This window comes from Saccoglossus kowalevskii, chromosome 7, assembly GCF_978046115.1.
Source record: "Saccoglossus kowalevskii chromosome 7, keSacKowa6.1, whole genome shotgun sequence".
NCBI lineage: Eukaryota > Metazoa > Hemichordata > Enteropneusta > Harrimaniidae > Saccoglossus > Saccoglossus kowalevskii.
In genome coordinates this window covers 28697252-28724961 of record NC_140647.1, presented here as the reverse complement: position 1 = coordinate 28724961, position 27710 = coordinate 28697252, and the positions used below count along the sequence as shown (strand labels likewise).

Genomic DNA, 27710 nt, shown 5'->3' with positions numbered 1-27710 from the left:
TTTTTTCAACAAAATTGATAATGGTCTATCCATAGTAACATGTAAATGGAACAAGAAGCAGTACAGTCTCAGTGAAAGGATATGTAGACACCAGATACCAGCTTCGAAACCCGTTGATAATGTAGACGCGCGCGTCAGTACGCTACAATCGCAATCACCGATCTAAAACAATATCAGCTCCAGGCTCTTTACGAAAGCGCCCTCTAAGTGAGGGACAACAACTTATATATAAAGCCAAGTATTTAAGGTCAGTGTGATCTCGTGTGAATTTAGTATGGCATTTTATTTGAACTTTCTGGACACTGGATGGTTTCATAATCATTCATTTTAATTCACATTTGTCACAAGGATGAATCAATTATTGAATAGGGATTTGTGTGTATCGTAGGTTTATTTATATATAAATATAACATACTTTTGGTGCAAATATATCTATAGTTATTTGAGTAATATTAATACAACTATTGAACACAATATCAAAACTCAACAATGTCTAGTAAATTTTACATACATTATTAAAAAAGGAGTTCACCATTTCGTGCAAATTTGAGGGTCTTTTATTATTTGGAACGTAATTGTCGAGGAAAAAAAACCGCCCTGTAAAATCTGCCCAATGAACCAAAACAAAACAAACACACACTAAAAACCAAGGACGACAAGTTATCAAGCAATTATTAAGCTCCTTGGTTTGACAATGGAGGTACACATGTTCGATGGTTTTGGTTGGCCAAGTTCCTTTCGTATCCGTCTTTTTTCACTGCTGAAATTTCACACGTGTGTGTTATTTACATAATACAGTACCACTTGTTGATTGTGGCAGGAGTGCAAGGGCGCCCTCATCGTCTTTCTTCGTACTATGAGCATGCACCATTGATGCAGTCCTACTATACCTGTCTATGCATGCACGAAGCACAACCGAATATTGCACTGTTTTATATATATTCATATTTCCAGTAGAAATAATATTTGATGACAAATCATGTTATCAAATCACATGACCATGACAGCTAATCGAGGGGAGGCAAGGGGGGTAGCTGGTACGGTTTTACGGGAAATAAAAAGGGCTTTTCACAATTTACGAAGAAAAAAAAGACGTTTTTACAGTTTACAGTGTTAACAAATGGAACATTGAATGGTCCGAAGAGCTCTCCGACTCAAATCCTCCACCATTGCTGCGCCGTGTGAAGAGACGCATGCGCATATTACCCTCGTAATGCTCTTCTTTTGGTTAGAGGGCCTTTTACGTCTTGACACTCAATTTTATAGTGAATTGTGTCATCTAGTCGTTTTACAGTTTCTAAAATGTAATTTCCCTGGATTATTCTTTACGATTTTTTTATTTGGATGTGATTTTTTGTACGTACGAGAAAAATGACACATTTTTACAGTGTACGAAAAAAATATTTGATTGATTACGTCGTACGTCTAGCCTGTGATTACAGAATTACGGAATTTATTTTTTCTATTTACGTTGTACGAACAAAAAAATATTGCAATTACGTTGAACGAAAATAACCCTTGCCCCCCTCCTAATCGGATTCTTGCTAAAAATAAAGATTTTTTTTTACAAGAGAAATTTAATTTTGAAATGATATTATTTCACCAAACAAATAATGAGTGTGGCATTGGATAACTGATCATAGGTGTTTCGTCAGTCTACCATTATAACATAAATTCTGAAATTTAATTTATGACAACTCTATCAAGTAGCGCCACTAACGACGTACCAAAGAAAATAACCCATGAAGCATTGCGTGATATTTCGCTCTTATTTCACTCGCAGTTCGCTGGATCACCTGTGTTATCGTCGTTGTAGTTCATGGACGTTTTGAACAATATTGTGAAAATATGCAGTTAAATTAGTCAAATGGCTTGCTTTTACATCGAAGGGGACTCGTGGTTTGTGTGATGTTCACAAGACAGACCAAAAGTTAACTGAAGGACCGCGGAGGGGATTCGTAGCGGTTTTCAAATTACGTTGACCGGGCTAGTAGCGAGTTGACCGTCGACGTTGAGATAGGAAGACAGTTTTGCTTGTCGTTTCTAGCGAACACGATAGTAAAGATGTCTGCCGATGACACGAGTGTCCGTGTGGCAACGAGGTAGGTAACCGATAACTACAGTTTGTATCTCACAGACGTAAGATTTGACATGTGCCGATCGTTGAGTGCAAGAGAGCTGGTGATTTGTGTCAACGCAGCTCCAGGTTGGATGTTCAAAGATTGCCGGTGTGTGGATGATATTGTCGTGTCACTGAAAATGATTAATATTCGAGTACTAGCTATAACGACCATTCGTTTTATATTTCCCCATTACCCGGCAAGCGTAATATTGTCCATTTTACAGCGACTCAGACGTTTATAATATTAATAATTTCGAAAGGGAGAAAATTACGTCACAGAACCGTCGCTTACTCATATCCGATTCATTGATTTTTTTGTTGCATTAATTTTATTCGGAAATGCTGCCATGTACACAGCACGACTATGAAAGTAGTATAATCGAAATTACAGATTCAGATTGTGTGTCTCAGTTATCATTCGTATTCGTTTCTTGTGCGTTCTCGAGTCGAACAATGAGATAACGGGAGTAGCAAACTGGCTATCACTGTCATCTTGTCCCAAGACCAGCTCTTGCAGGCTTGCATGTAACTAAGCCTGTATTGAAAAAACTAAATTAATTAAGTCAAGGACCCCAACTTGGTACACTTGGTTTACATTTTGTATGTAGTTAATTTGATTAATTTACATATAACAGTTCACAACAAATACACTGGGTGTGAAATTTTCCGCCTTGTCAAGCATTTATTCCATTCTCTTTAGTTGAATTACATTTATGCTGTACCTGCACTGTCATTGGTGTTGACAAACACTGTTGATTGTTCCGAGTATTGTCATATGTCACCAGTTGAGTGACAGCTCTGTTGTAGTTTTCACACTGTCCTTTGTCAGTGATTAACTGTGAACTCAATTCAGGTCAATTTCATCAAGGCTCAATAGTGTGAAAAAACAAACAAAAAGCGATCACATGTCTAAGATCACTTTGGTGATATTTTTATTTATTTTATTCAAGTGACCTAGTTAAATCAATCGTAAACTAGCAAGAGCTGATGTAGTTGTAAAAAAGGGTGGGTGAGGTTCTTTTATCCTTTGTTTTTTATGTTACACTGGGTTTTTTAACAGCAGATTCTTCCACTGTCCAGATAGATCAAAACAAGTTGAAAGTTGCTAGGAATGAACACAGTAGACTATAATTTATGTGTGCATGTTTATACGACCAGGCTGATAAATTGTAATCAGTGTCGAAAGATGCAACACCATCGTGACTGAACGAAGGCCAGAGTTTGTGTGTGTGACGAACCTGGTAAATCATATCTCCATAATCACAAGAAACTACCTGTTATAAGAATACGATATAGGGATTTTACAGGATAAACGATATTATACTAAAGAAATCAATGAATTTTAACTCTAAATCTGATATCATATATATATATATATATGTATCAGCCTCAGATCTTCTCGCTTTCTCATGTCACTATAATGTGGTAGATGTTTCTGGCAGCTAGAAAATTATTGTTACAAGTTTCTCATTTTCAAAAGTTCATAAATCTCTGAAAAATTATTTGATCATGCGGATTGAAAAACTAGCATGTGAATATCAACTCATAGCATTTTAAATGCTCATGAAGTTTTATGAAGCCAGGATCCTGCCTGTGTTCACTGAGCTCTATTACTATCAAAACCATGGTAAAGACTGGCACTGGTAATTTGATAGTTTCTATAAATCATATAACATGTGAGAGATTACCATTGTGTACTGTCTGCAATTGAAGTTGTAAAATTATATGGGTAGCTTTACTGTTTGTAGTTTTGCTATGATGAGTGTTTATGTTTGTGACATAATCGTTTTTTTGTTTGTTTATCACTTCCTTTCTGTATGTTTATATTGTTATATTTTTGGGCCAAGCAGATATAGGTTCTCAAAGCAATACAATACAAGTCTACCAGTATTATTCAATTTTGAGTTGACTCAGAGATAAACCAAGAGAAATGATGTCGTTTACCTTAATTTCACTTGTAGAATATTTTGGAACAGATGATAGATGCTATGTTACAATTATTTAAAGTAGTTTTAAAAATTTTGTTTGTCTGATCTTGGAGGTACCTCATGGTCTGATTTATCACGTTGTCTGTTTTGCACAGTTTTGCTGAAACCATCCTTCCATGGCATCCCTAAAAGTCTGTTCGTAATCAGGTTAGGAAAAGTCCCTGTTTTGAAGCTGTTTGACCTCTGTTAAACTGAATGGTTTGATTGAGGATGCCAAGGAGCTGAATTCCATCAATCAGAGTTCCTGTAACGACAACTTCCATCCATTTTAAATATAAACCAATAGATTTTGTCCTCTTATATAATTTAATACTGTAAAATACTTTATTTTCACTTGAAATTAATTTTTGCTATTTTCGTCGAAGGAATGATTCAGTAAAAATGTGAAAATAAAATCCAGCGAATATTTTTTTTTTTCATATATTTTACTAGTCAAAAATCAGTGAAAATAAAATCCATACAAAACACTCAAAAAGTCTTTTCAGTGAAAATTAATTCCAGCTAAAATAAAGTATATCACAGTAGTTTAACCGCCAAAAACATGTGACTTCACGTTTGATTTCCCATGGAAACGAGTCACGACACTTGATGAAAGATGCATTTATCATGAATAATATTCTAGAAATGAAACTATAGACATACAGATTCAGTTGTAGTCTGAAGTCCTGAGTCCCTCCCCCTCCCCCTCCCCCTTCTAATACAGTAATGTAGTATGTATAAAGACCAGGAGTCAGTGACACTGTTTTGCAGCGTTTCTTAGATTGATAAATATTTACTTGAGTAACAACTTTCTAAATGCCATCTGTACTTTGATACCCAAGTATGTGGCGAACTTTCTAGCAATACTGAGATCAGCTTTCTAGTTGACACCTGTCATTTTGTAAGCCCCCGATTTAATATCAAATTAAGATTCTTTGTATTGGCTCACTATAAAAAGTAAAGGTCACACCATGTATAAAATAAGGATGGCTTTCTCACAAAGTGAAACAAATTCAGCTTCTTGATTTTTTTCTTTTTTCTTCAGCCCCATGATACAACTTTTTCACTGACCTAGCCTTATTACTGTGCAGTTGTTTGTGGCATGCAGTGACTTCTATCATCTGAACTCACCCCTGTTTTGATTGGTGCTAGTTGTCACGTACATCACTGTATTTAGGTTACGGGTAATCTTGCTTGTCAAATATTTGATAAGATATTGGAGAATGTGAATATATGTATCCAGTGTGACACGCCCATGCTTTCAATGACATGGGTTCCATTGATACTACACATCGTTGTTGTCATTTATTATCACTTGTTTGTATTCTCTGCAAGACGTATAGTTCTATTGCATTTAATACTAATTAATTATTCAATAGGAGCATTTACATGTGATGGAATATTCAAACAAATGAACATCTGCATGCATTAGTAGACCCCACCCTAAAAATCTGTCGTTATTGACATAATTGTATTTGGAAACATACATGGGTATTTCCTGGGTAGCCGATTTACTTTCATACATTAAAATATGATAGTTGCTAACTAAATGTATTAAACAAAAAAAAAGACATTTCCAATTCCATTGAATATTTACTTACCGGTATGTTTACATGTTTGTAGGACAAGAAATATAATTCTAATCAGATAATAATGCAATTTTCTAGTTGTACAGAATAGTTTTCAATCACATGGGCATGGCTCACCCATGTTCACGGTAAAAAAAAAAAATGAAATTTGAACACTGCGTGTGTATTTTAATATTAATCAATTAACAGCTGATTAGCTTGTGAAAAATAATCTTGTCTGACGCTGCCACTGTTATATTGGTACTGGTGTATGATATACACTGATGAATGCTGAAATCTTTACGCAGGTAATAATATGCAAGACTACAAATCTGTGTCTCAACATACAGTGCTGCAAGGCCTTTTATGTCCTTGCTACATGTATTTTGATGGAGCCTGCCCAATAATACTGGTAATGTGAAATGACTAGGGATATTATTTTAAATCATTCTTATAACAGTTTAATATAAATTATAAACAATATTCATCATGTATAGCTGAGCTGTCACTTAAATTTAAATATAGAATTGGTATAACGTCAATATTTGCTGGTTATTTATCGTACAACAAATCATTCTTCATTATGATTGTATACATGACTTGGTCTTCTATATTCTGTAGGGCCCAGCTTTTTTTTCAATAAAGCCAACATTTATAAAAAAAACACTTTTAATATATTTCTAATAAAATAATTAACTGTTTTGAAGGGCACCAACTCAGTGAGGTTATATTAATTATATAAATTAGTATATTAAATTATATTAAAACTCCACTGATATCATACAGTGTGAACAAATTATTACAATTTCTTTCAAAGTTTTATTGTATTAGGACCATAGAGCCGAATATGAGGGATAAGAAACACTGATGAAAAACAATATACCAGTAGTACATGTAATAGTTTATTTGCATATGATGTTGCTTTGCATACGTTATTAGAGCATCAGGCAGACTACTTTCTAGGGTCTATGATAGGAACCATGACCCTTTTGATTACTCTGCAAAAAAACCAAAACAATAATTCTGAAAATTTAATCCTATTATAAAGTAACTTGACAGTATTAATATTATTTCATCAGTGTAAACAGTGCTATAGTAGATGTTGATTAGTTTATTAATTTAAACTGGATGTTTGTTGACCATATTTTCTTATCTGGTTTTATGAACAGTATACACTGTATAAAAAAGTACATGTGAAATTCTGATGAAATGTTTTTTTAATAGTACCTACAATCATTAATTGGTTTATAAGCGGTTTTAAAAGTTAAGATATAACTGGTAAATTTTATCAACTGCACTGTTTGTAATGCCTGGCACATGACAGATTACCTACCATTTCTTCTATTGTCCTCTTCTAGATTGTTAAATTGTTACTGATTGTTAGTTGAGGCATTAAACGATAAAACAGTGGTCAGTATGTATGTCAGCGTAGTCTCAGAACGCCTATCGGTATTATGATATACCTTGACCTCGATATAGGGAATGTGTACGTGGGTATACATGTGTATTTAGCCTCTTTTGCACTTCACTATGCATACACTGTGTAATCACTGACCACTATCTACAAATCTGTCATTGCACTTTGAATGTACACTGTGCATAGTATGTAATTGTAAATAAGCATGTATTGTACTTCAACTTTTATCTGCTCAAGTCAATGTTAAAAGTACATGGGTCTAGCAGGATAAAGGTAAATGCTTGTATTTTAATTAATGAATGAACGAAGACGACAATTCAGGAACAACACTGTTACATGTCACTGTTTTTTTTTTTTCTGTGAATTCTTTCTGGAAATTAAAACAACTACTACATGTAGAGATTCCCCCAGATGATTTACAATACAATTCTTCTAGCTTCTTGACTCTATAATAAAAATCTGGGAAGTAGGTAGTGAGTTTTATATGCATGCTTTATTAGCATAATTGTACCATTAACGCTATGTGGACATTGTTGTTGATGGCAAGGTAATGATATTGTTAATGGTATTGAGAAGTTTGCATTGTACTCTATTGTAATTGTTAAGTTGGCCTTTTTTTAATGATCTGACAAGGTGGGGCTCTCCCAGGTACACTAGTTGTCATTTTTATTTTTGTCAAAAGAATCACTTTTAATGTATGCTGCACACAGTTGTGTCATTCTACCAATAGGAATGATGAAAGTCAATACTGTATTGTCACACAACTGAATAAACAGTGTGTCTATTCTACACATGAACAAAGCATTGCCTCATTCTTGGAGTTATGAATATGGGCAAATTTTCTGTCAAGCAACAAAAAACGTCTTAAATGCAGAAAGAAGTAAAACCTTGAAAGTAAAACCTTGGGGAAATTATCGGTAGATGCATTTAGGGTAGTACATAGATGTGATTAATTTGTCTTCATTAGATGTGTTTATCTGTAAAATTTATTAATATTTGTTGTCCTCTACCGTCTATCATCAATCTATGTGTTAATGACTGCTAACCTAATCTCACACACTTGTATAATTATTCTTGCACATTGTTTTGTGAAATTGTCCGGGTATGAATATAACAAAACTCTGTCCATGATTCTCTCAATATGTATACCAGTATATTCTCTAAATTAATTCTTAATATACCGGTAGGTCACTTCAAACTGTTTGAACAACAATGTAAACATTTGTCACAAATTAAACAACATGTACAATATGTAATTTTTCTGGAAATGAATCCTAATTTTGGAGCCAACAGATAAAATGTAAGTCAGTTTTCAGTTTTTACTCAAAAAATTTGGCTATTTTTTCCCAGTCCTCTGAGAGTAAGTACAGACTATAAACAGGACTATTTTGTGAATTAGTGGTGGTGAAAAGGGTTAATGAAAAATCATAGAAAAATACATAAACTAGTCAATAAACTAGGCTGTTCAAATGATTTAAACAATAGAAAATTTGGTTTGCTATAACATTGACTTAAAAATACTATTTTTAAAAACAGAATCAAAGTCTCATATGAAATCACTTGATTAAACAAATGTGAACAGCATCTTTAAACTATTTTGTTATAAATTGATTAAAATGCATTCATATTAAACATGTGTGCCTGGCCAATCCTACGTACCCTATGACACTGATCCACTCATGTGCGTCTTAAAACTAATGGGCTAATTATAGAATAATAATTACAATACAGTTATCATTCAACTAGTTCTCTTTTTTGCACCTGTGGAAATCAAATTCAGTATAGGTATTTCAGTTTGGTATTCACATTTTCATTTCAATCTGCAAAAAAAAAAATAATAATTGAACACCATGTTAGCTGTCAAAATTGTGGTGGTTGATTTTGTACATTTTTATGTTTTTTGATGAAATATGTATAATTGTTTGAAAGCAGTAATGAAGAAAGTTATGGAGGTTTAGTTTGTTAAAGGCAATCTGCTGTTAGTAAATGCGTGACCTGAACAACATTGGTATTTGCCTAATGCCTGGTAGCCTTGATGCCCTGTGAAATTTAAGAGTCCAAGACAATTTTAAAAATTTACCTTAAAAATGTGTGCCCTTAGAATTACGAAATTCAACCTGTGTGTGTGTGCGTGTTTGAATATTGTCTCCTTGTACTTCATTGTATTCTCAGAGTAAATTATATATTCCATTGGTAAGGACAGCCATGTTGAATATTTAAATATATTCAAAATATAGCTGATTGTCATTTGTTGTATAATGTATGTTACCTCAGGCCTGCTTGCTTTGTCAGAAGGGCATTTATGTAAGCGCATGTAATATTTAAACAATTTGCTTAGCTCTTAAGCAGATGATTTACAAGGTGTATTGATTATATATGTACTGTATGATAATTAGTTTACAACCCTCAATATTAGAAAAATAAACATAAAAGGGGTCATACACTTTTTTTATCTCAATCATCCCAATACTGTTATTTGTATGTACCCATCATGCATTGCATTTGCGTGACATGGATGTTCTGTATCCATGCAGACTGGCTGGATTGATTCTGATTAAAATAAGTCTTATAAAATAGTTACCGGCAGTAACAGGGCTAGTTACCCATTTCTCTCTATACCTTCATAAAAATTTAAAAAATAATTCTGACTTCATGCTGTTAAACTATTACTAATTCTGTGATTAAAGGCTTTATTTTGAAAAAGATTTGTCCAATATAATATACCCTTCACATTATTTTATCCAAAGTGGCCATATTGGAAGAGACTATTATTAGAAGAGGTAGGAAAACTACCCTTGCGATGTGGCCGGTCCTGAAATCAGATAATGATTCTCTGGGTTAGTATGTGTTTAAATACTTTTAAAATCCAACATTGCAGAATTATAAATTTACAAAAGTTCATCGTTTTGTTGAGCTGCTTGTTGGTTCACCACTACTATCATAAGGTACTTCAAATAATGGTATAATCCAAATAAGAAAGTTCATCCATTAAAGTGGGGTTCATTTTCATGACTGCAATTGCAGTACAATATAATGTATCAATTTATCTTTGAATATTAACTAAGGGATAATCTGATATACAGCTGACTTTTTGCTCTACTAATTTTAATATTATCTGTACTCAGCTACGCTATGTCTCTCGTTATTCCTCTGGGAATCCATATTTGGGAATATTACAATGCACATCATAACTCTCTGAAATTCATTGTTTATTTATTTATACATGACTGCATGAAATGTTCAGATAATACCATGTAACTGTGATGTAGCCTTTGTTACGATTGTAATAATTACTGACTTTGACTACCATTTGAACTTCTACTCCATACATGTTCATGTATATTATGGACAGCAGTCACTGGTTTACACTCGTGTATTTTAAACAAACTCTTATTTTTTATTCTTAATAATAACCCATTCTCTGACATTCGTGCAAAAACAGTATTCACTGTGGAGGTGACCTCAAAAATAAACGATGACGATGATCAATGGAGGGGTCTGGATGGTGATGTGTCCTGGACAGACTGTCATCAGTGTGGTTTAATCTCGTATTTTGATTAATGTAGGTGCCATTATAGTATAGCTAAAGACAAAATAGCATGTAACTTATTACATCTCACAGGAATCATGGATATGCAAGGGACCTCAAAATGGTAAAATTTGAATCCAGTGAATACATTTATAATGTATAACTCAATCATTACTTGTGATGCAGTAGAGTTTGTTTTCAGGTCATTGCTTCCAATTTGATATGCAGAATGTACATTAACCATACAGTCTGTATCAATACAAATCGAAATATGCAGAAATACTTTATTGTTAACGGTTATTGTAAAGCTAGGCTTTTGTTATGTTAATGAATTCAGTATAATCTGGGCTCCAAAATGATCACCTGAAATTATAAAATTTTATATCACTGATATAAATCACTAAATAATATTACAGAGGTTTTAATAATAAGCAATAAAAATAAATTGTTCCTTGCTCATCCTGCACGTCAGCTCGAAAAGGGTTGCTTGTGATGGTTTCTGGCAATATATTAAAAAAAAGAGGTGCTCACAATACCGTATTTTTTTATATTCAGTCAGTAATGCATAAAACACACAAATGTTTCATTTACCAAGCTTTTATGTAACATTACAAGAAAAAAATTATTCGCCACCAGAATAATTTTTCTTTTTTGCGTAGAAAAAATAAAATGGATTTTATCACATGTGTGGAAGTTGTATTCTAAGTGGCCTCTTTATGTCATGTAGATTTATTTAAATAAATGCCTGATTGGTGCATTCTATGTCATTTGAGTACTGTGTAATGATCTTCATTATAGTCTGTGTATGGACATGTATGTCTATCATTTGAAGATGTAAACTGAGTAGAATCTCACAGAATTGTTGAACATTTTTATCACATGTGATAATAATAGCATGGTGTGTAATGTTGTACAATAAGGCACACTCCAGGGTTTCAGTTAGCATATTAGTTTGTAATGACCCCCTAAGGAAAGACCTTGTTGCCTCAGGTTATGAAGATTATTTGTCATGCAATTTACTATTAATAAATTTATTTCATTTACCGGTACAGTTTGTTGTAGTCTGTATATACAAATGACAGAATATTGTTGAAACTTATTAATTTTTACTAAATTGAAGAGAAAACGTAAGCCTGTCATTGAGGCGCACATTTATTCCATTTGAAGTATAATGTCACCATAGTTACTTAACACAAGTCTATGTTAATAATCCACTATGCAATAAATAGATCTTTTCTTTGTAATTGATGAGTATCTCTTAAAGGGGAACCACTCAATCCTATGGATTGCACCAAAGAATCATGGGACACTATTGTTTATGTTGTTTACAATGTTAATCTATCTTTTGTTAGCCATTGTTATTTTAATCCAGCGAGTAAATTTGTTTTGAAATTAGGCTTAACTGGAAGGTGCCCCTTTAATCACATTGCTGCATGTGTATTTTGTAATATCATTGTTAGATATAGCATGTTCGGGTCAAAATGGGTTATGAGTGATCGTAAACTAAAAATGTAGCTCTTGCGTTCATTGAATAATGACAAACTCTACTATACATGTGAAGTAGTTATTATATTTACCAAAAATAAAACAATAAGTACACACACATATTAATGAATTTCCTTGTTTCATTGATGTATGAATCAATGTGTGTTCATCCATATACAGTAACCATCAGCAGTGTTAAAAATTTCATGTTTTTAATCATGTTACATGTTTAACCTTTTCACCACCAGACTTTCTCACCCAAATATTTCAGCACTAATTTTCTTATATTCTTCAATATTTCTGGAAATGAACCCTAATTTTAAGTTTTTACTCAAAAAATTTGGCTACTTTTGTCTCAATCTTCTGAAGGAAAGTGCAGACCATAAAGGGGACTATTTTGTGAATTTGTGATGAAAAGAGGGAAATGGTGGTGGAAAAGTTAAGGTTAATATTTTCAGACATCTACCAAGAACTATACAATGTTCATTTGCATAGTTTTATTATTTCCCTTTAAATCGTATAATATTATAATTATATTGTCTATAGTTAAGTTTTCCTGCCATATTTGAATACTGCATGTAGGTGTGGGTAAAAGTCTGCTGTATTTCATTTCTGCAATCTGTGACAGGTACACAGGTGTACAAAATGCCCGGGGTGGTGGGGGTGGTGGATTGACACCTTCATGTCTGTCAGCAGCTTGATGCAGAATGTTGGCATTTCTAGTTCAGTTGCTACAGCACAATAATCATGAATAAAGTGCAGCAACTTTATCATCACTGGGCAGCATGGTTGAGCTGTTACCGGTGCATGCGATCCATTAGGAAAATTATAAGGCATCCCTAACCCGATATTCTATACTTTTAAAAACCCATGCGGCATTTTACAGACCCAGGGTCAGCGTGCAAGTCGAGTAGCAATCAGTGAATGTTGCTTTTTATTGTGTGGTTGCAAAAGCACTTCACCATGTTAACAGTTGCATGACTTGTATTTCGTGCTCTGGGGAAGTCAGAATAGAAAACGTGTGGTTATAATGTTTGGGTGTCGAAGTGGAAAAGTATAAAGTTCTCGTCTAGTTTCAGTATTATAAAGTCGTAATATAAGTGTGGTTGTTGTTTTGATGGTACGTATTGTTGTGTTGATTAGTTTGACACTCCGGGCACACTTTTTATCTCCCTTTTCCTTCTCCGTTTTGCTTTACTGGTTAGTGAATGTTGTAACATGGTTATTGTGTCTTGGGTGCTCATAAAAACAGCCGTGCTTTCTTTGTTAATTTGAAAGCAGTGTATTGGACGTCCCAGCTGTTGTAGTTGTAGCAGTGCAAGACAGGCTTGTATTTACACAAGATGTATTATATCAGTAATGTGGGATGCTATCGGGCAGCAGAGGGATTCTATGCCGTAGTATAGATATTCAAATCATGGGCAGACTTATACTTATACCCCATTGAGTGTACACATGCGTCTATTGGTGTTATTTGCACACAGTCACATGCGTTTTGTAGCCTGCTATTTTACAATCAGCGGAACACATCATGACACGTGCATGTATTGTGTGGGTCACTGTTCTTTCGTTGAACCTGAATGTGTTAGAAGTTCAACATTTAATGGCCGACTGCATGCTTTCACCTGCTGCCCTTTTTTGCATGATTTACATGTGCACATTGTATTATATGCATTTAATTTTGTACACCAATTTTATCAATGTATGCAACATGTATACTATCAATACAGATGATTACCAAAACAAAAAAACTGACTGACTACTAGTTCTATGGGATTTCAAAGTACATCTTACACACAAAGCCAGCAAGTTGTGTACTAAAAAATTAGCATCATTCAAATGTCCCAAAAATGAATCTAAAAAAGCCACTGTGAGTATGGAAACCTCGCAATAAAATTGACTCAGATAACATTTACTGCATATTGCGCCTTTAGCAAAGTGTTGTTTTGAGAAATATCATTGGTGACTGTATGACCTTGTGGATTTGGGTACTGTTTTATACTATAAAAGTACTGGCTTTTAATTTTACTATTTTTGCTGAAATCTGCTAAACCAAATTTGAATTAACATGTAAAATTAGAACAGAAATTGTTATTTTTTACTGAGAAATATGATCAAAATCTAATTGAAATTGAATGCCAATGAAACATTGCTTTTTACAGTACGTCAAAACCTATATTTGTGGAGGTTTGTGCTCAAGTCAAATTTACCTGACCACTGCCATCAAGATATTTTTGTTGCTATTTGATTTACAGACCTGGTCATGGTACGCTTATAAAAACGTCCTGCTGGGCAGTACCCTGGTAGTACCTCCAGGTAAAGAAAAATTTAGGTTTCTTGGTCTTGTAGCATATAAATCGATTCAAAGCCTAACTATATAGCCGTTGGCATGATCATGCAGAAAGGCACATTTGATTCACATGCGGTTGAGGGATGAGCGATACGCTATAATTCATTACGTTGTCAAGATATTGTCGAAATGTCCAATCAATTCTTTGTGTTCATGTGTAAACTTTTCATACTCCCCTACACTAACCCTTTGGTGCTTCTTGGTAAAGAAAATTTCTTTGTGTTGTAGCATATAAATCTATTCACAGCTTAACTATATGGCTGTGGCGGATTTATAAATTTATGATCATGCAGAAAGGTGCATGTGATTTACAAGTATTTGAGGGATGAGTTTATGCTGTAATTCATTACACTGTCAAGTTTTGGTCAAACTATGCATGTACAAACAATGTCTTGTGTCTATGTGTAAACTTTTATTGCCCACCGAGATCAACTGTTTGAGAGCCAAAGTCAATTTTTGAATTGTTGTCTTTCACAAATTTAAACTGCATAATTATATCTGTTTCATCTAAATTAACAAAGAAATTATAGAAAAATGCACAAAATCTTGAACCGGAATTTTGGAGGTAAAAATGTTGGCGTTTATTGGGTTAATATGGTTTGTGAGAAAATGGGGTTGGTTTGATCTGACTGCTGCATACATCTTGATTGTTTTGTTTTTTTCACTCATAAACCTTATTGATTATTGATGTGCTGTCGTAGCAGTTTTTGGTTGTCATTTTTAATGATAAATTAAAGATGTTAAATCCAGGTACATACAGCCCTGGTTATGGTAGGGTTTCCGTACTGCATGACCACAGCGCCTCACAGTTGTTAACGAGCTATTGTTTAATGCCCAGAGAACCAGGAATTCTTACCCTTTAATGTGTCATAGCTACATTGGAATTTCTACTCTAAACCGTGTCATCCGGAAATTGTCAGGAATTCTTTATATGATAACACACAGTGGAAAATATTAGAATTATGCGACACGTAGTACTCTGTAAGCTCATAATCCTGAATCTCATCACCCTGTGACATTCCTCATATAAATCTAGGGATAATTAATGAAACCTTGTTGGTCCCTATTGTGGATATTCTTCTTTTCTCTTGAGCCGTTCTAGTAAAGCATGCTGAGGTCATGTGGTTCCATCGAAGCATACTCCAGGACTTGTCAGTTAATGAGGTGATTTCTAGAGCATGATGGACACACATACTTTTAAAGCTTATCCAGCAATTTCTATATCAATATTATGATAAATTTTAAATCAGGTCACCTACTACCGTAGTATTTGAAATTGTTCACCTGGTAATAAGACCTGGTATAATAAAAGTTATTTGTTGTTTATGAGTCTAATTGTTTTTGTTTATTTGCTCATCAGTGTGCCGTATAAGCTGATATGACGCGTCACTGACGCACTGACGAGTTTTGCTGTGACGCAACTACGTGTAGGTTTTCTAATTCACTGGAACATCATTGAAGCAACAGAGAAATGTATAGTGATAGTGATCTTGAAAAAGGTCTTCCTATAGTTGCGTACTTATAGATTAATAAAACAAAATCAACATTATATAAATAAACATTTTCGTTTGTGCATCAAGTTACCAATACAGCCACATACATTTTTTTTTAGCTCTGCTGTCGACTTTGTCGAGCAGAGCTTATCATATGAGTGATTGTCCATCGTCGTCCGTGTCAATGTTTTACTTTTTCGACTTCTTCTTGAAAACTACAAGCCTGAATGCTTTGATACTTGGTGTATTTGTACCTTGGGTAGACCTCTCTCAGATTTGTTCATTTTGTAATGATATCTTCAATTCTCTAATTTTAATTAATATTTTTGTCATTTTTGGTAAAAAGTGATATTTTCGACTTCTTGTTAAAAAACGCAAGTCCAATTGCTTTGATATTACATATATAGGTACTACATGTGGACCTCTCTAAGATTTGTTCATTTTGTAATGATATCTTTAATTCTCTAATTTTGGTGAATATTTTTGTCATTTTTAGTAAAAAGTGATATTTTTGACTTCTTGTTAAAAACCACAAATCCAATTGCTTTGATATTACATATATAGGTACTACATGTGGACCTCTCTAAGATTTGTTCATTTTGTAATGATATCTTTAATTCTCTAATTTTGGTGAATATTTTTGTCATTTTTAGTAAAAAGTGATATTTTTGACTTCTTGTTAAAAACCACAAGTCCAATTGCTTTGATATTACATATATATGTACTACATGTGGACCACTCTCAAATCTTTTCATTTCATGATGATATCTTCAATTCTCTAATTTTGATGAATATTTTTGTCATTTTTGGTAAAAAGTGATATTTTCGACTTCTTGTTAAAAACCACAATCATTTATGGTAAAAAATGATATTTTTGAATTCTTGTTGAAAACAGCAAGTCCCATAGCATTGATACTATGCATATTGTTCATTTTCTAATGATATCTTTTGTTCTTTAATTGAAATGTTCATTGCTAACAGCGGAGATATCTCAACCGAGAGACTGCTTGTTTATAAAAACCACTCTCACCAGTAGTCAACAAGGTTACTCAACTTGAGATGAGGGGAATTACATTTTAACTATGGGACCCTGCGAAATCAGTCCTGTTAGAGGGCACATAATGTCTAATCATTGATTTTAATATATTTAAATTAGCTGTTAGGCCCACAAAAAGAAATTTATGGTTATTGTGCATGTCAGCTAAGTGATTGTTTTTCGTCGGTCGTTGGTCAGCAATAACCTTCAGAAAAATGAGAGAAACTTCGTATTGCATCAATTTTGAAATATACAGATTGGTCAGAAACTTTTTGTGCCTTAGTAACTTGACATTGTGAAAGTGGACATCACAGTTACATTTAAACAATGCATTTCACATACGTGTTGTCGTATAGGACTTGTATTGAACACGATGAATGGTAGCAATCACTGCCCTTCAACCCTGCTACCAGTTGTCACCACATTTGAAGATAACAAGTCTGACTCAGCAGTATTTTACGCTGAAATTCGTTTACACTTCTCGACAAAACTAACTTGTATAAATAATTTATAGAATTTGTTTTAAAAAACATGTATACTGTATAATAGTCACTGCGACCTTGCTGTTACATTCAGACTGCTCTGACAACTGTTGCTGGGAAAGAACCCACTGAAAATACTTTATGCTTTCCTGTATTAATCTGTATTTCTGATAGCATGTGTATCATCTGTCCAGCATCAATCACTCTTCACCAATGTTATTAGCACATACAGCCTTATTCTAAATATTTACAAATTGAAGCAGTACATATCAACAATAATTCCTTGTATTTGTCCATGGCTTTTATTGTATAATTTTCTGTTGATTGATATCTGTATGAAAATACATTATACATACTGTAAAACACTTTAAAACAGCTAGATGTCATTTTAGCAATTTGGCTCAATCCACAAATTAACAGAATCTTAATGTAAACTGAAGTGTCAATAATCTTTCATTGTAATGAGAGTATATATTTCTTTTAAATTTTTTAAATCTTGATTTAGTGAATTTATAGTTAAAATAAATTATTAAAGTGGGGGAGTCGTCATCTCGCATGCATCAGTTGGCCATATCGTGTCATTGTTTACAAGCAGGTGTCTACCCATAAGCCTTTGTGATTCTTTCCATTACCAGATTTGTTAAACTTGTATCACTCTCTGGTACAATATGCCTGTTGTGATACCACAGCTTTCCATAATGCAGGGCAATTGGGTGATCTATTTTTTTTTTTTGTGCAAAATGATACATCTTTCGATATGTATCCAATCACATTCATGTGCATTGTCTTTTGGGTTCTTCTTGGTACCACTTTTATAGATCTATAGACTGTGACCAAGTCTATCATGAACCAAGGTTTTAGTCACTTTTAATAAAAAAAAAAATTGTTTAAATACTCTCAGACTGAACTCAGTTTGTCAAGGGGTGGCCACTTTAAACTCAAGGGGAGGGGTGGCATACAGCGATAACTGCATGAAAATATACATTTACGTCTCATTCATTCTGATAACACTACGTTTAAGTGAAATTAAGTGATAATTTGCACAGTTTTTTTACTACCATCCCTCTCCCAGAGTTTCCAATGATCATGCCATTAGGTATACACAGAAACTGCATAATAATAATAATAATAATAATAATAATAATAATAATTTATTTTATCTTCAGAAATACACATTTTTCTCAGTATATAGAATTGAAATATTAATCAATACAAAAAAATAAAATAAAAAAGAACAAGTCACAAGTTAGTAAGAAGAATTTAAAAAAGTAAAAAGTTCAAATCACATATATTTTTGTGTGCGTTGTTGGAATGCCATGAAGATAAATTGTGCAACATGCTTAATTGAGGTTTTGTCTGTTATTGTCATTATAAATTGAAATTTTTCATTATTGGTTTTAATTTCTTTTGGGAATACTAGTATTATATGTGAGAACAAATCTTGTCGCAATGTCATGTATTTTGAACAAACTAAATGTTCTTCATCTTCTATATATTCTATATTCCACTCATTCTCTGCGAGTCCAAGAAGATGTCAGGGCTCTGTAATCTTGGGTAGATTGTACATGACTTAACATTCAGTAACGATGGTAATCAGTTTCCTTCTGTCAACAACAACATACAGCAGTACATTTAGAATAACATGTGCATGTATGGATTACCCATACACAGATTTCATGTAGGACTTGAGATACGTGTGCAGAGTACAAATTAACTGTACTCTTAGTAATTGGTAATCTTCGGTACTATAGATGTCTAATTGAACTGCTCACAAGGGTGAAAGATCAAATGCAAGTAACCTATTCTGTTAAACGTTGATTGCTTGGTGTGTATATTTTGGTTTATTTTGTGTGTACCCAGGTGGTGTGCCATGCTTGGTAAATCAAGTGTTGATTTTTGAGACTGAGGTAACGATTCTGCTCCAGTGGTTCTTGAATGTTCATGTAATTCCTGCCATGGGTTCTGCTGCATTTGCACATAGTTTTGCCGATAGAAATGGGTCAAGTGATAGATAATAGCAATAACATGTAATTCGGGAATTCCGTAGAAATTTTGGTAAATGACCCAGTGTGAAGAAAAGCATTTAAGCTTTGCTATGCTTCAGTGATGCTATGTTGTGTGCAAATCAAGCTTTCTTCCCCTCTCATTAATGTACCGGGGTATGTTGTTTGCTTTCTAGCACGTAGTTCAGTGTACAAATCTGAGCCGTTGCCATGTTGTTACAGCAATTGATTAAACACAATGCGACAATCTTACCTAATGAAATCAGAGGATAATCCTCATTTTAAATTGCCGAAATGTGAAAGCCCGGATAAGTCAAGAGTGAAATCCTTCCTCTGTTATCCTACTCAAGAATTCAATGTTGTACAGTCAAGGGAACTATCTCTAATCACAACCAGACACTGGTGGGTTAATGTAGTTTATCAAATTATATTGACCGGTCATAAAATATTAACTGAATCAGACTGTTGGGAAATATGATTACCTTTATTAAGGAAATGCTCACAACTTTTGCCAGTGTTCATCAATATCATAATATTAAATTATTGTTTATTTAATATTTATCAAATTGTGTTACTTTTTCAAATGTATACATATATCCAATATAAGTCATTTTAATAATTAGTAGCTACTATACATGTAATACTTAAATTTATTAATCACATGGACCTAAACTTCTTTTAGTTGCTGAAGTGCTTCATTACCATATTTGCTCTGTAACAGCAAGTCTCACAAGTATTGGGAGGCAGTCACCAAATTGGCTTACTGATTGGGTTTTGACTAAACAGTTAGCTTTTGAATGTCACTGGCACCGACTTGTTTGCAAATTGGCTGGCCCCTATACTTCTGAGACTTGCTGTAAAAGCCCATCTTTATTAAAAGACCATATAAAACAAAAATAGCATTTGTCATATGCTGAATCTTTAGAACATTACTTTGACCATAGAAGTGCCTCTGTAATATAAATGTACATTGCATGTAAGCACCTGTGCTACTACTAAAGAACAAAAACAGTAATATGATTTTTAATTTTGCTGCTTACCTGATTGTTCTATTGTACATTCAAAGCACATGCTACATGTTTACTTGTCTTGTACCCTATACTGAGAAAAAGGCTCATGTAAAAAAAATCTTTTTTTTTCTGGTTATTATGCTGATCCAAAAAATCCTACTGCCTCAACCAACATTTTTCATTTAAACTACAAAGTTCTTTTGTGTGCGTTTTGTGTGCAATTTCCCTTTAAGTTAAGTTCTTTAGATGTTGCTGTTCATTTTTAGCAAAATGATTAGAATTAGAAACCTTGTACCATGGTAGATTCGTTTTTGAGGTTAGTGAGAAAGAAATGTAGTTGTTATTGTACATGTAGTTAATAAAATATTTAATTTTATGCATCTCTGATACACTAATCTACTCTGCCCTATCCTACAATTATGCTGGAACCCATGTGTGAACATGGCTTATGTGATGCTGTTGTACGTGTCCCTCTGAATGGATGGAATTCACTTTGAATTCTGTATCTGATTTACAAACTGTTGACCTCTAGGTCATATACAACACCTATACTCTCAAAGAAAATCTGCTTTTCTCTGCTTAAAAGCTAATAGAGTTCTCATAAAAGTTTCTTTTAAATGAATGTGTGTTCATCATACAGTTGAACAGTCGAGTACAATAACGCAGCACACAGCCTTTTTACAATAGAGGTTAAATCCTAGGGATAGTCGAAGAAGTGCAAGTATGCAGTAAAGTTTCCAAATACAGAATTCCTTTCTCGAAGCTAAACACAAGTTGCTGAGTATCTGTATATTTGTTTTTCCACATGAACAGTTCTCATGAAACTACTTGTGTTCATTTATAAAAGCCTGAATGTTGGCCCCTATATGTTAGCTTTGAGTGTTGCAGTGCTTTTCCTCTATGGTGTTTGTACTGCACAGTCGGTTAGTTTGATATGACAAGTGTGACATGCCCAGATGGCAAAAATAATAGCTAGCTGTCAAATGCCACTGGTCAAGTCATTCTTCACCGGTTACATGGACATTATGGTTTGTCATCTTGACATACCATTTACGTTGACCCTGTCACACAGCAAGATCTTCAATTGTGTGTTAGCTAATCAACAATGACCACTCTATGAATGAATGACTCATGCCATTTGTAATTGCTGGGCGCTTCTTTAAAAATGTAGTGCACTGTTAATGTTGTTCTTAATTCTCTGTTAAAGAAGTGGTCTTCACACTGCGCATATGCGAAATTTGTGTTGATAAACATTGATTTTCATTGATAAACATTGATTTTCCCTCTTCTAATGGAAATCACAAGTACATGTGTGAGGTTTGACCTGGGTGCGATTTGCACTAATTACCGCCGGTAGCTTCTTCAATACCTTCCAATCACCTAAAAAATGTCTAATTGAAGCTTGGTAATAACTCGTTGATCTGCACAACAGTCAAAGTTGCCATCTTTGTTTATACGAGTCTTGTATATTTCATGCATGCGTGGAGTGACGACTTCCACCCTTTAAGAATTCTTTGCTAATCTCTGACTACAGTGGATTTTATTATTGCAGATAAATTGAGATACCATATTTCTTCTATTTGAAGTGCATCTTCAAAAAGAGTGCATGTAAACCATAAGTTGCATTTATTGTATACTGGTTAGTTAAATACAACTTATTTTGATCATAGACAGATCTTTGCTTTATGTACTACGCATGGGCTACTAACAACAAACGTGTAATCTGCATTTGATTACTCGGCTGGCTGTTTTCGTGTGTTCCTATAACTAGTATCTATTGTAATCTACACTAGTTGATGGGAATGAATTAAGAGCTCTAAAATTGTGGTTCTATGCAGTTTTATATTTAGTAAATGCTTTGCCTATTCTAAGATTAGGGGTCTATATTACTTGCGTTTCATTGCAATACATTTGTACATGTATGTCAATCATTTGTTTTCTACACCCGTTTTCTACAAAAAAGCCAGTAGAAAGTGTAGTTGTCTGGATCAATACTGAAAACAACAGGAATTCACATTGACTCATAAAGTCATACTTTTAAGGTACATATATTATCAGTTAGCTTGTTATTCATATCTGAACAGTAACCCCCATTCGTTGGTGATATTTCGGATCAGACTATATTTTATATTCTTCAAGGGGCACATGTGTAGTTATAACCAGAGACTTGTACATGGTCCCTTGACAATTAATCTTCGTTCTAGTTGATATGCCTTTATGAAGCTGTATATCATGGGGTCTCTGGTCTTTATATTGAAACTTAAAACCAAGTTGGACCACCCGTAGCTGATGTAGTGAAGTTAATAGAGCTTGAATTTGAACTTGTTCTTGGCTGTGTTCTTCTTCTTAAGCGTGAAGTCACTTGTTAAATAGAGTATAATTTATTGTTACTTTTAGTGTATTGCAGTACTCATGAATTTCTTGTGCATGTGCTTTAATTAATGTTGTAAAGGTTTATCTTTTATGCCACTGTAAATCATGAAGTTTTGCTATAGGGAAAGTAAATTCACTGATGTACATCAGGTACTTTCTAGTTTATAAGGTTAATGATTTAATAACTACTCATTACCAAAACATACATGCTGCATATGCATATATTAACATCTACCCACATTAATTGACATTTGCATATTAAGTTCATAAACTATTCTTTTAAATTATTGCCTTGTTGCAACATTAGGAAACACAATTTTCCACATTTTTGTCATAGTTATTAAATCATGGTAACCAACTTTAAATAAACTTTATTAGGTAGCTATTGTTTGGGCTTTGCATCTTGGGTGCTTGCAATGTGGGCGTGGTGCTATTATATAATTATGGAATTATGTGATAAAACTAAGTTTTCTTGTACCACATGTACTTGAAATATCATTGAGTTAGACCATACAGTTTGTACATTATCAGTGATTCAGATGCTCATTATTTGCTGGCATTTTTGTCAACTAATTTTGTTCAATCATATCAGCCAAAGTGTTTTTTGTATAATTTATTTAATTTACATCCAAAATATAGGAAATAATTAGAAATGTCCTATGACGCTAGTTGTCATTTTTGACAAAATGTCCTCAGCTAATTTAAGACAATTGAACCAGTGCATCATTGTTATCAGACTCTGATTGTCTGATGCCAAATAAAAAAAACATAGTAGTTAGTATAACCTGTTTTTAGCTCCGCTGTCGACTTTGTCGGGCAGAGCTTATCATATGAGTGATTGTCCGTCGTCGTCGTCCATAGTCAGTCGTCGTCCGTGTCAATGTTTTACTTTTTCGACTTCTTCTTGAAAACTACAAGCCTGAATGCTTTGATACTTGGTGCATATGTACCTTGGGTAGACCTCTCAGATTTGTTCATTTCATGATCATATCTTCAATTCTCTAATTTTAGTGAATATTTTTGTCATTTTTGGTAAAAAGTGATATTTTCGACTTCTTGTTAAAAACCGCAAGTCCAACTGCTTTGATATTACATATATATGTACTACATGTGGACCTCTCTCAGATTTGTTCATTTTGTAATGATATCTTTAATTCTCTAATTTTGGTGAATATTTTTGTCATTTTTGGTAAAAAGTGATATTTTCAACTTCTTGTAAAAAACTGCAAGTCAAATTGCTTTGATATTATATTACATATATAGGTACTACATGTGGACCTCTCTCAGATTTGTTCATTTTGTAGTGATATCTTTAATTTTCTAATTTTGATGAATATTTTTGTCATTTTTGGTAAAAAGTGATATTTTCGACTTCTTGTTAAAAACCACAATCATTTATAGTGAAAAATGATATTTTTGAATTCTTGTTGACAACAGCAAGTCCCATTGCATTGATACTATGCATATTGTTCATTTTCTAATGATATCTTCTGTTCTTTAATTGAAATGTGCAGTGCTAACAGCGGAGCTATCTCAGCCGAGAGGCTGCTTGTTTAAAATTATTAGAGTGCCGGTACTTTAATATTTGTGTTTCATTTTTTTTCTTGCTTATACGTATTTTTTTTTTTAGATAAGAATGTCATAAATCATGTTTAAAGTTGTTTAAATTACCCAGTTTTGCAAAGTTTTGTATCTTTTGTAAAATCTCATTCAAAGGGAGGAATATTTTGTGAAGTTTTCTCAAATATGCTGGCGAACAAATTCTAGGGCCAGGCAGTAATTTTTTTTTTCTCGGCCTAATGGAAGTTGGTACTGTTTAATATTAGCTATTTTCTCATAGAAACATTAGCCAAGTGGTTCTCATTAGGTTATCCCACTCTAAAAATACAAATGTATTAAAAGTATTTTGTAACACAGCATGCCATTCGGATTAGGATCTATAATCAGGACTTAAAATACACATTTTATCTAAGTATTAAGTCTTTAGAATGTGTATACATTTTAAAATCTGGTACTCCAATTGCAATAACTTGGTATGTCATGGAGGATGGGGATATCAGTAATATTATTTGAGTCACCAGATAGTCTTACATGATTACATCATGTTACCTTTTGACATTTAAACTCATTAAACTGTGATATATATTGTTTTTTATACTGGCCCATAATTTCTCTTAAAGTGCTACAGTTGTCGTGCACTTTGCATGCTCGTCTCTATGGGTCATATATTGAACAGGATACGGAGCAACAACTGTAGCACTGTAATTGAATTTGTTTACACTTTTTTTCTTATATTCTTTAATATTAGGTTCTGTAGTGTTCTATACCAGGGTCCCATACTGCATACATGTACATGTACATGTATCATGAATAATTAATTAGCAATGCATACGTCTTGAATAGACCATAGCACTTAACTTCGCGTCAACCAATATTTAAAAAAAAAATTATAAAAACAACAATATAATTGTCATAGCTGAATGTAATTTTTAAATTCAAAAAACCATAATTGCAATTAATTAGTTAAGCTTAGCAAACAAAACTAAAATAAAATGTAAAAATTTGAATTTGAATTGAGATCCACTCTGAGATGCACTGTATGCCCTGGTATGACAAGTCGGTTTTTGCAAAAGCCTACCCATGCAATACATCAGTCAAGATTAATAATGCGTATCCTGCAATTTAAAAGTTCTGGTTGTCCATAGAGTTAAATAAAGTGAGTGAACTGTGACTCTGGTGTCACCCCCTTCAAATAAAGGCTTCTTCCTGTCCATTCAACCCACTGTGTGTTATGTCAGTAACCAAGTCAAGTCACTATGATCTATGTATCTCTGTAGTTTTCAGATTATCTATAGGGAGGTAACCTAACAATAGCGGTGAAACATGTGTAATAAACAGTGTTAGGAAATACTTTCTTTTTCTGCTTATTGTTTCTGTTAGTTTTGTTTGGAGTTGTAGGACTTTAGACGTGTGGCTGGGGGTCTTGATTATAAACTATCCATCATGTTCAGTGAAGGATTGTTTATCTTTAACCCAGGGGCTGGATTCGTGATATTTTCCATACAACTTCCTCTATCTGTGATAAGCTAAGTTATTTGTATAATTTTTAATTGGAATGCTGTTGTTTTTCTACCTGATTATGCAGGCTATAAATGAGTTTATGAGTGTTACCCCCCCCCCCCTCCCCGGTAGGTAAATATTACCTGTAACAAATTTTGTTGTAACCAGAAATGTTTGCAATAAACCAATTTTTGTTCACTGCGAAATGTAAAAAAAGGACAAACAAAGATCATTATGTCTCAGTGGCGTCAATACTAGTACGGTACATCGTGTGTGATTCAACATAATTAAAAGTATTCTAAAGGTGTTTCCTTGCTTAATAATTAATATGCTTCACATATAAGATGATGGTCAATTTTGATGACTATAGAAAATGAAATTCAAAATTAAATCATTTGAGCAGGATATAGAGAAAACCGTTGTCCCTCCATGGACTGGTCTGGAAACTGACTGAATTTAAACAGAGCATGTCATGGGTAATAATAACTCGCACCTTTTAGACGATATTCATGCTTATCAATAACTGCTGAAGACACGTACCTGCCCACAGAAAGTGACCATGGACAGTATTAAAACGTTTTGTAATGTATTTTGTAGAATTCAACTTGAACTAGCCCACCGTATTACACCCACTATTCCAAACATGGTTTTAAAGATTTTTTTATGATACTTTTAATAAATAAATCAGAAAAAAATGACTATAATTGTCGTTGCTATGCAATGTATGCATTGTTAACAGGATTGAACCAATTCACACCTCAAACAATTGCCTTTTTCAGACCAGTCTAAAGAGGGACTGTGAAAAAACTATGATGGTCTCTTTATATAATTCTTTTTACTCTACTTAATTCCCAGTTTAATGACATATGAAGATGAAGCAGTTATTTGTGTAATGAAATGTTAATTATATCTGTCCATATGTTTGTACCTTGTATAATGTATGCATGAACATGTATACACTTAAAACAATAACTGACTAATTTAAAGCATTTATTTTTTGCTGATGACATTTTTTGAGATTACAAAATTCACCAACAGTGACAGTGTCATAGGACAGCAGAGACTGCTACAAAATTTGGTGATTTCTGCATTTCAGAATAATTCTGAACAGAATCAAATGTTTTCAGAAGCATTAGTAACGAAATTTGAAATTAAAATCAATTGTCGGGGCTCAGATATAGATATGCTGAAAATCATCACAATTTTAATGTTTATTATATATTTTCCACAATTCATACCATAAAATATTTCATAAAATATTTAGTAATACTCTAAAAACTGCAGTATTAAAACCTCTATGAATGCCTTCAGAGCTCAGCTTCAATTGGATGCTGTATACTACCTTAGTAGATTTTTTCAGCATTGTGCTTGGCTTTGGCAGGTGTGTGTTTGTTTGTTTGTTACATGTTGTGGATATAATAGCAGTCTTTACTATGGTGTGGGTTACAGATTCAACATTAATAGTTGCTATTTTGAGTTCAGTGAGCAGTACATCTGATAATCTGTGTAAATGGCTGTAATTATTTATTGACTTTGTAACTTGAGGATTCTTTATCTAGAGTGAAGAATATCTGTGCCAAACACATGTACAACTGGTTGGGGTTCATTGTGACTCCACTGTATGGATGAGATATTTATTTCAATTCAAGATAATTTTAAAAAGAGAATTGTGTATATACTAGTACTATATTTAATTTACTCTATTAGAAATGCATCTTCGGTTGAAGTGCACATAAACCAATAATTGCATGTGGCATCTTCTTTAGTATTCAGCTGTGAATTTGGTACATGTACATGTATGTGTTTATACATATG

At 33.4% G+C, this 27710-nt stretch overlaps 1 protein-coding gene across 3 annotated transcripts in view; it reads left to right on the top strand.

Annotated features, from left to right (window-relative positions):
• The first annotated feature begins 1761 nt into the window (after positions 1-1761).
• Positions 1762-27710, top strand: part of LOC100377165 (kinesin-like protein KIF21A) — a 67803-nt gene continuing 41854 nt past the window's right edge. For 2 of the 3 annotated variants that reach the window (XM_085501442.1, XM_085501441.1), the window contains exon 1: positions 1763-2102. In XM_085501442.1, the coding sequence (XP_085357568.1) occupies positions 2065-2102 (38 nt within the window). In that variant the 5' untranslated portion in view covers positions 1763-2064. Of the gene's footprint in view, positions 2103-27710 lie in introns of all 3 variants that reach the window. The other variant, XM_085501440.1, reaches the window with a different exon arrangement.